Source organism: Macrotis lagotis, chromosome 3, assembly GCF_037893015.1.
Source record: "Macrotis lagotis isolate mMagLag1 chromosome 3, bilby.v1.9.chrom.fasta, whole genome shotgun sequence".
In the NCBI taxonomy this organism is placed as follows: Eukaryota; Metazoa; Chordata; class Mammalia; order Peramelemorphia; family Peramelidae; genus Macrotis; species Macrotis lagotis.
Genome location: NC_133660.1, coordinates 292,086,982 through 292,097,830, shown reverse-complemented (window position 1 = coordinate 292,097,830; position 10,849 = coordinate 292,086,982). Strand labels below are relative to the sequence as shown.

At 34.4% G+C, this 10,849-nt stretch overlaps 1 protein-coding gene and 1 pseudogene across 1 annotated transcript; one reads left to right on the top strand and one right to left on the bottom strand.

Annotated features, from left to right (window-relative positions):
- The first annotated feature begins 634 nt into the window (after positions 1-634).
- Positions 635-1,597, top strand: LOC141516670 (olfactory receptor 5B2-like). The gene has a single exon (XM_074227668.1). It carries the CDS (start codon positions 659-661, stop codon positions 1,595-1,597), a length of 939 nt encoding a protein of 312 aa, XP_074083769.1. The 5' UTR covers positions 635-658.
- Positions 1,598-6,227: 4,630 nt separating this feature from the next.
- On the bottom strand, positions 6,228-10,647 carry LOC141519489 (small ribosomal subunit protein uS2 pseudogene; annotated as a pseudogene).
- Between the last annotated feature and the right edge of the window lie 202 nt (positions 10,648-10,849).

The following is a 10,849-nucleotide window of genomic DNA, read 5'->3' as shown; positions in this document are numbered from 1 at the left end:
TTCATGGAGAGTTAAGGGAGTTTGGTTGAACCAGTTAACCATAGGGTCAGTACCATGAAGGAAAATAATGATAAATAATAAATAATATAAATAAATATAAATCAAAATAATATAATATAATATATAAATACAATATAATATAAATATAAATAATATAAATAAATATAAATAAATAAAATAATGATGAAATTAGAAATCTGGGAGCAGCTTTGGAACTACTGAAGAGTATTGGTAAGGAGTAAATCTAGGTCAAATATAAGTGAAATAGAATGTTCAATAGAAAGATGGGATGCTGTGATTAAAATGGTTTCATAGTTTTGTCTCAGAGTTGGAATAATTATGAATGTTAGTTAAATTAAAGGGTAGGCTGTGTCCATTTGTGTAACAATGAAGATCTTTTGGATAGGGAAGGTTAAGAAATTGTTCAGAAATGTAAGCTCATTAATAAGTTTGATAGTATAATGGAAATTTACCTCAGTTGATGTGTTACAAAATCATAATAAGAGTATTGATATTATTTAAACTTCAAATAAAAAGCCAATTTTTAAGTAATAGAAGTTCAATTTCCTAATTAAAAGATTTTACATATTTAATCACAAAAATATTGCTTTTCTCTTGACCCAGGTGATTCACAAAATCCCTCAAAATATATATATATATGGAGAATGGCTCAGAGGTAAAAGAGTTTATTTTTGTGGGATTAACAGATGCTCCAGAGCTTCAAGTGCCCCTCTTCATAATATTCACTGTCATCTACCTCATCACTCTGGTGGGGAACCTGGGAATGGTGGTCATTATCTCTTGGGACTCTCGTTTCCACACACCCATGTACTTTCTCATCAGTAATCTCTCTCTTGTAGATTTTGGTTATTCCACAGCTGTTACTCCTAAAGTGATGGCTGAGTTGCTCACAGGAAATAAAATCATCTCCTACAATGGATGTGCTGCACAAATGTTCTTCTTTGTAGCCTTTGCCACTGTTGAAAGTTATCTCCTGGCTGCTATGGCTTATGATCGCCAGGTAGCTGTGTGTAAGCCCCTCCATTACACCACCAAGATGACATCTGGTGTGTGTTCTGGTCTAGTCATCAGTTCCTATTTCTGTGGCTTTCTGAATGCCTCCATTCACATAGGAGGCACCTTTAGTGTCCACTTCTGTAGTTCCAATGTGATTCCTCACTTTTTCTGTGATTTTCCTCCTGTTGTGGCTCTCTCCTGCTCTGATACACATGTCATTGAATTAGTGAGCATTTTTGTTGTGGGATTCAATGCCTTTTTTGCCATTTTCATCATAGTTATGTCCTACTTAATGATTTTTATCGCCATTTTGAGAATGCACTCAGCTGAGGGCCACAAGAAAACATTTTCAACCTGTGCTTCCCACCTCACCGCTGTGTCCATATTCTATGGGACAATCATCTTCATGTATTTACAGCCCAGTTCTAGTCATTCCATGGACACAGACAAAATGGCTTCAGTGTTTTACACAATGATCATCCCCATGCTAAACCCTCTCATCTACAGCTTGAGGAACAAGGAAGTTAAAAGTGCTTTTAGTAAAGTTGTTGAGCGTACAAAATCTTCATTAGGCCTCTGATTTTATTTAAAGAAAGAATCCCATAGGCATTTTTCTTCCACACTTGGATCTTTAAAGTATAATGTCTCCAGTCCTCACACCATGTTTAGCCCTCATAAATCAAAGGACCTAAATTCTCCCTCTCCATACTGAAAATTGGGAGCATCTACTCTAGTAGGTGTCTTTTTAAAAAAAATTATTTATTTTTCCATCCATTTGCACATTTTATGTTTTGTAGTTACAAAATTTCCTTCCACCATCCCTTCTTCCATTCTCCACTGTACATACATATTTTTGATAAACATGTTTACAGATTAGTCATTTTTGGTATGTGGAATTAGAATTAAGAGAAAGAGATATACAAGATATAATTTTTATAAAGTGTTCATCAGATATTGAAAGGTTGATTTTTTTTTATTTTGTTTTTCTTCCTCTGGTTGGGGATAACATTGCCCACAGACAAGTCTAATATGATTGTCGTAGCACTCTGAACTGCTGAGAGGAGCTGCTTCCATCATGGTTGATTATCTTACAATTTTGTTGTTAATATGTACATTGTTCTCTTGGTTCTGCTTCCTTCACTCATCATCAGATCCTGTAAGTCATTCCATGCTTTTCTAGAGTCCAACCATTTGTGGTTTCTTGGGGAACAATAATATTCCTTAGTATTCCATAACTTGTTTAGCCCTTCCCCAATTGTTGGGCATCCCTTCAATTTCCGGTTCTTTTTCACTACAAAAAGATGTGCTATGAATATTTTGGAACATGTAGGACTTTCCAATTTTTTATAATTTCTCCTGGATGTAGACCTAGAAATGTAATTGCTGGGTCAAAGAGTATGAACAGTTTTATTGCTCTTTGGGACACAATTCCATATTGCTCTCCAGAAAGGTTGGATCCATTCACAACTCTACTAGCAATACATGAATGTCCCAATCAGGAACCTCTCCCTGACCTCTCCAACACTGATCATTTTCTCTTTTTTCTCATCTTGGATAATCTGATAGGTGATGCAATTCTCTCTATATATATTTTAGAAATTAGATCTTTATCAGGACTCCTAGTTATAAAGATAGCTTCTTAGCTTTCTGCTTTTCTTCTAATTTTGACAACATTGATTTTATTAGTGCAAAAGTTTTTAAGTTTAATATAGTCAAAATCATTAATTTTCCATTTTTATAATATACTCTAATTTTTTTGGTCACAAATTTATCCCCTTTCTATAGATCTGATAGAGTATTTCTTGGTCTATTAATTTATCTATCATACCACCCTTTATGTCTAAATCCTATATCCATTTTGACCTTATTTTGGTATAGGTTGTGAAATGTGGGTCTATGGCTAATTTTTGCCATACTACTTTCCAGTTTTCCCAACAATTTTAAGCAAATAGTGAGATCTTAGTTTCTTTTGAACTTAACCTAATTCATTGATCCATTACTCTATTTTTAGGGATTTTTTTTCCAAGGTAAATGGGATTAAGTGACTTGCCCAAGGCCACACAGCTAGGAAATTATTAAGTGTCTGAGACCAGATTTGAACCCAGGTACTCCTGACTCCAAGGCCGGCACTTTATCCACTATGCCACCTCGCTGCCCCCATTACTCTATTTCTTAACCAATACCAGATCATTTTGATAACTGTTGCCTTATTGTATAGTTTTAGATCTGGTAAAGTTAGTCCACCTTCCTTTACATTTTTTTCATCAGTTCCCTTGCTATTCTTGCCTTTTTGTTGCTCCAGATGAATTTTGTTACTATTTTTTCTAGGTAGGTAAAGTAGGTATTTGATAGTTTTGTTGGTATGGCACTGAATAAGTACTTTAATTTGGGTAGAATTGTCAGTTTTATTATATTAGCTTGACCTAACCAGGAACAATTGACCTTTATCCAATTATTTAGATCTGACTTTATTTGTGTAAGAAGAACTTTATAATTGTTTTCATACAGTTTCTGGATTTGTCTTGGGAGTCTAGTTGGTTTATGACATTTTATGCAGTCACTTGCTATTTTAGAAACATTTGTAGGAATAAAATGTTTTCTCAGAATTTCAGTTGTCAGTTGATGATATTATTGGAAATTTAGAAAGAATCAGATGATCATTTCAAAAGAACTTTAACAGATTCTGACAACAGCAAAAAGTAAGACATAGTTTAATGGAAATAGCTCCATGAGTTTGCCATTTATACTTTGCAAGACCCTGGACAAGCCACTGTTAAATGACTTAGGGTTAATCATTACTGTAAAAAATAATTCAAATGATTGCTTATAATTATGTTTGAAAATGAAGCTATTTTTTTCCTCTGAGATTTGCATTTGTGTGTGGTGGTGAAATTCTGACTTGAGAGAGTAGAGACATGTAAAATTCCCATTAGAGCAACTTTCTCTGTTCAGAATGCTTGGAAACCCCTGAGAAATTCATTTTTGTTCATTATTTTGTTCATATCAAGTCTTTTAAAAATGAAAATAAAAATCTTAAATCAATTTGATAGGTTTTTATACATACATATTTTGGAGAGGTATATTCTTCTGTAATTTTATTAATTTAGAAATTCACATTCATTTAGAATTAGAACAATAGAATCAATGAATTTGAAAGTTGGAAAACACCTCAGTGTACATATAATCTAACCCATATCCAAATTTCTGACAAGGAATCATGCAGCCTCTGCTTAAAATTTTCCAAGGACAGGGAAATCTCTGACTCTCAAGGTAACCCATTCTGCTTTGATTTTGCTACTGTAATGAGGAGGGGGATTTTTTTGTTTTTAATTTTAAAATCTTAATTTGTCTATATTCCTTCTACCCATTGCTCTAACTGCATTATCTGATTGCATTTCTTTAGATGCTCTTCAGGTTATCAATGTGCTGTTGCACCAAGAACTGAATAAAATGATGGCCAAAGGGAGATTCCTTCTCCAAGACTTTTTTTTTCGCTTTTTAAAGTTAGTCTAATTGAAGGAGCTGCTTCTTTAACTTTGCAGATATCAAATCAACAATTTATATCTAAATTGAGTTCTTCCTCTTCCTCACAAGAATTTATGGATGTTTATGTACAAACTAAATAGTGTTAGTACGCTTGCTGTCTACCACAAATAATAGCTCCTTAATAAATGCTTTTTGTTTGATTTATCGTCTGGGTCTTTTTCTGATTTTGATTCTTTTGAGTAATGAGCTTCATCTTATCAGGAAACCTTAACTACATTTGCTTTCAAAAAATGTTATTTTCTCATTATAAAATTATATTAATTATCATTAAATCATTAAAATTATGTGAACTCATTAAACTTATTTATTAAAAATAGAATATTGTACCAAGCCTATATGAGCAATCAGATCTATGAAAAGGTAAAACTTCTTATTAATGCAACAGTTCACCTATTAGTGACTTTTTACCTTTCTGCCCAGTTCCTTCTGATCTAGGAGGATTCACTTTATTTTGCTATCCAATTATACCTAGTACTTGGTCATATGTTTTCCTCTTTTTCCTTAAAGATGCCAAAGATCATCAAATATACATTTTAATTATAAATGAAATTAAGTTGTTTCCAAACCTAAGACACCCAGGATTTGAGAGTTCAGCATTCAAGATCTTATTTGAGTGATAGGAGCTAATAATTGGAGATAAAGACTAAGCTTAAGTTAAGAACTAACTTCTTTCTATATGAGAAAAGGAGTATTGATCAGATAAGAGGAGATAAGATAATTATTTTGAGTGAAAAAGATTATCTTATAAGATCTGGGAGTTTAGAGTATTAAAGTAGCAGCATTATGATAATATCAGAAGTAAAAAGATGATAATCAGATTAGAAAGCTCAAGTCAACAACATTAATATTATTTTACATATATTCTCCTTTTAAACTTAAAACACTCCAATAGTCGTAAACTATAGAGATATTATTAACTTCATTTGACAGATTATTTTAGGGAGAATTTAAGAGGTGAAAAAACTTGCTCATAATCACACAACTAGTACTCCTAATATGATTCTCCGGACTCCAGGTGAACATTCATTATTCTGAACTGTGATTTCCTTTAATTAGTAGTAATGGAATAGTGGCAATATTAGTAGTCATTAGTAGTTAGCATTTATATGTCTCTTTAAAGTGCACAAAACATTTTACAAATTTATTTTATCTTTTCAAGTTTTTTCAAGTACTCTCTGAGATATGTGCTTTTATCTCCAATTTACAGATTACAGATGTGGAATGTAGACCTTGATAGTGTCTGACAGCTTTTTGTGAGAAAGGCTGTCAGACACTATCAAGGTCTCTATGAGTACCACCACATTTTATAGATGCTGTCCATGTCCATGGCCCTGTAAATTTGATTTACATGACTCCCAGGTCGGACTCTGCCAGTGGATGAGATTTAACAAATAATACATATTTATCCATGATGAGAATTACAAATGGGCTATCAATTGACCATACACTTAATATTTAATCCAGAAGTTCAAGGTAGAGGGTGAGAAAACAGCACACCTTCCTTTTACCAGTCCAGTATATGTCTCAGGAATTTCCCTAATGCTGATTCATTCTCTCATAGAGACCTTCTGTCCCTGTTGTTAGCAGTATTTTTTTTTTTGTTAAGAAACAAATTTCTTTTCCGTCAGTATTTTTCCAACACCATTAGAGCATGTGAGTAGAACTTAGGAATACTTTGTGGTAGTTCCTACCCATTCAGTGGCCTGAACAGTAGGAGCTGCAAACCAGTCCTCAGTAGCCTGCTGAGCACTCCAATCTTCAGTAGGGAACTACTGAATGGGCATGGATAGCACCTGGATGCCCTCAGACCAATCAACTACGTCTGGCTGAGCAGTAGTGAATTCACCCTGAAATTCCTCCCTTGTCACTGCCTTCTCAGCTGTGTCCTGTTCTTCCTTTTCAATTTCCTCTGGATCTCTGTGGAAGTAAAGATCAGGCATGACCTCCCACAAATGTTCATGGGACATGGTACCATAAATCTGCAGGACTTCTTAGGCCAGCTTCTACCACATCTGATCCATGAGTGAGCTCCCTTGTTGTTACTTGGAATGGCAATGTCCACATAGCAAAGAGGAGAGTCTGTGTTGCACATTGCAATGGTTGGAAGATTAACATATGATACTTTAGTCAAAGACTATTGATCTGCATGAGGATCAGTGACCACCAGTGAGGCTCCCTGAAAGCTGCCTGGATCTGATTAGAAAAGGTGCCCAGAGTAAAGCATCCAGCAATAGATATGGCACTAGTGGCAGCAGCAAATTTTAGAACAGATTTCTGGCCAGTGTTCCTGGATGAGATGATACTAACATCAACTGGGTTTTCAATGACAATAATGGCACAAGCTGCCAGCAGCTTTTCCCAAATTCTCTTCAAATTAATGGTGTTGGTGCATTCACTCTTCCTTTAGTAGACACACTTTTACATCTAGAAGTTCAAATTGGTTCTACCCAAATGGGGCCAAGAAGCAAGGAATTTGAGCACATCCCCCCTTCTTCATTTGCAAGTCATCTAGGGCTACAGGCATTGTGAAAGTTTCCCATTAACGTTACAACAGAAATGATGAACAACACCATATCAAACCCAATTCTGAGTATCATGGAAAAGAGCTGTTAGCAGTCATGAGAAAGGTTGGGATAATGTGTAATGTAAAATTGTTCATTCCTTCCTGCAGTTCTCAAAGTGACTGACTTTTCTATATCTCAACATTGTGCTCTGAATGTTTGAAATGAGCTCAGCGGTTATTCGTTCTAGCCCATATTTGATCAAGAATTGAATCTTCAGGGGCAGCTAGGTGGTGTAGTGGATAGAGCACCGGCCCTGGAGTCAGGAGTACCTGGGTTCAAATCCAATCTCAGACACTTAATAATTACCTAGCTGTGTGGCCTTGGGCAAGCCACTTAACCCCATTTGCCTTGCAAAAACCTAAAAAACAAAAAAGAATTGAATCTTCAAAGTTCACAATGATTCAGCATCTGAATGAAAGATATTCTTCACTGAGGGGAAAAGAAATTCTTCCTTGAGGTAGCAAATTCGACTTTTGGATTTATCTATTTAAAATTCCCTTCTCAACTAGCTTGACTCACTCTTCAAAGCTGGTCATCTATGGATGATCCTAGTTAAAAGTGTCACCTGATACCTCATTTTGGGAAAAGATATTTTCTTGGTTCCTTTTCCATATTACCTCCAATTCCCTATTCATGTAAACCTTGTGTGCTTATGTTTAAAATAATGGACTTTCACTTAAAAATAGCTCTCAGGATTGGAATACACTTCTTAGTCTCTTGCAAAGTCCCATTCAGTCTCAATAATGAAAATAGAAATGGACCTAGAACAGCTATTCTCAAAAGATAGTCTAGAAATTCTTGGAGGTCCCTGTGATCCTTTCAAAGGATTTGAAATATTAAAATTGTTTTCAGAAAAATACTATGAAATCCAAATTTAAATTATGGAATATGTTGGTAGATATAGCTCACATAAACAATAGTTCTTTGGGGAGTCCTCAGTAATTTTTAAGATAATTAAGGCCATTTGTTTTCATTTATGGTTATACAATATAACTACTGAAGTACCTTCTGACTCTAAATTTGTGATTCAGTGATTCTAATATTGTATGACAGCAAATTTGTCAATAAATTCAAGTAGAAAGACAGCAGCTTCTGGGATAAGAACTCACTATTTGACAAAAACTGCTTGACAAACTAAAAAGTATGACAGAAAGCAGGCATAGACCAACATCTCAAACCCTGCATCAAGATAAGGTGGAAATGGACACACGATTAAGACATAAAAGACTATACCATAGACCAATTAGGAGAAGGAATAATTTATCTGTCAGATATATAGAAAGGAAAGTTTATGAACCAACAAGAGAAAGCATCATAAAATGCAAAATTGATGTTTTTGATTTCATTAAATTAAAAAGTTTTTCACAAAACCAATTCAACAGAGATTAGAAGGAAGGCAGAAAGCTGGGAAACAATCTTTATACTTATTATTTCTGGTAAAGTGCTCAGTTATGATATACATAGAAAACTGAGTCAATTTTTTATAAGAATTCCCCAATTGGTATATGGTCAAGGAAATTTTCATAGGAAGAAATTAAAAGCTGTCTATAATTATACTAAAATGATCTAAACTATGATAGTTTAGAGAAATGCAATGGAAAACAACTTTGCTATATCACCTCACACCTTTCAAATTGGCCGTTATGATAAATAAAGGTAATCAGTCTTGGAGAAGATGTAGGAAAACTAAGACACTAGTGCCCTTTGGTGAAATAATCCAGTCATTTGAAAAAGCACTTTGGAACTCTGCTCAAAGGGCAAAAGACACTGTACATACCTTTGATCCAACAATACCTCTATTGGGCGGCCATATGAACTCCCAAAGAGGTCAAAAAAGGGCAAAAGACGCATATGTACAAAGATATTTTAACAGCTCTTTTCATGGTTGCAAAGAATTGAAGAGATTGAAACATGATGCCCATTAATTTGGGAATGAATGTGAAGGAATACTATTGTTACATGAAAAAATCATGAGCTGAACTTTAGAAAAGTCTGGAAATATCTGAGTGAGCTGATATTAAGGGAAGTGAGCAAAACTAGAACATTGTACACGTTAACAGCAATATTGTGTAATGCTCAAGCATGATGGACTTTACTCCCCTCAGCAGTGATCAAGGACAATTGTAAAAGCTTGTGATGAAAAATGTGATAAAGGGGAAGCTAGGCTGCACAGGGGTAAATCATCGGTCCTGGAGTCAGGGGGACCTGAGTTCAAATCTAACCTCAGGCACTTAATAATTACCTAGCTGTGTGACCTTGGGCAATTCACTTAACCCCATTGCCTTGCAAAAAAAAAAAAAAAAAGGTGATCCACACCCAGAGAAATAACTATGGAGGCTGAACAAAGTGTACTCTTTTCACTTTTTTAAAATTTGTTTTATCTCATGTGTTTTTTTTTTATTTTGCGCTGATTCTTCTTTCACAACATGAACATTATGGAAATATGTTTGAAATAATTGAACATGTGGCATCTATATCAGATAATTTTCTCTGAAGAGGATGGGTGTTGGAAGGGAGGATGGAGGAAAACGTAGAATTTAAAATCTTACAGAAAGTGAATGTTGAATTCTAGCTTTATATATAATTGGAAAAATAAATGAATAAAGAAAAAATATACAAGTTAGAAAAAGTGAAGTGAAAACACACACACACACACACACACACAGAGAAGTGTCTTGTAGGTTTGTGTATAGTCTTTCCAGTTGAGATAAGACTTTTTTTCCATTATACAAAAAAAAATGAGACTCCAAATTATAATGAATTAAAAACTGCTTTCTAGGTAGTCAAGTAGTAGACACACATCTAAAAATTCTCACTAGGTACCTGACATTACGCTAGACCCCATCTATCAATGACTGTTAGCTTTCAGTCTTTGTCACATAAGGAAATCAATACAAATCCTCTCCCAAGTCACCATTTCCAAATGCAAGACTTTGGGAGCATAAAAATGTGATTTTCAATTAGACTTCAGGAACAATATAAAGTATTCAAGGATTATATATGTCCCCCTAAGTCCATTTGACAGTCACTTGTCCAGGGTTATATGAGGAGCAAATAGCAGACACACAAGGGCTGTTTTCAAGAAAGAATACCATACATACTTCTCTGCTATGAAAATTTGATTAAATTATTTTTGAAAAGATTCAACTGATTAATTATGATATTTCAAAAGCTATACTCAATGAAGGACTGCAGTTTTGAAGGAAAATTTAGTTTCAACACATTCCTAAAAAATGCAATACCTCAAAATCAAAAGTTAAAATGAATGAAGTCTGAAGTTTTCCATTGTCAGAATGGAATTCTTCTTCATGGAAAATAATTAGAATGTGGGCCCTAGAGAGACTGTACTTTAAAAGCAGAAGAAGGGAAAGATAAAACATGAGATTTCCTCAATTAAATGGAGAGGCCCAATGAAGAATTTATCCCTTCAACAACTTTTCTAAAAATACTGTTGACCACTTTGGTCCTTAAACTGTTGACTGAAAGGTTCAACTTGAGCAATGGTCATGGTGTAGCCCATGGTGTCGGGAACCATTGTGTTTTTGTGGAATAATTAGAGTTAGACTTTTACATACAAAAACATACATATATATATATTTATAAAACTTTAATAAAGAATATTGTACTAAGGAATAAAATACTACTATGCAGTGGGAAACAAAGGTAGAGATTGTTTTCTGGCAACCGTCAGCTGCCATTCTCAGAATGGCAACAATGAGGAA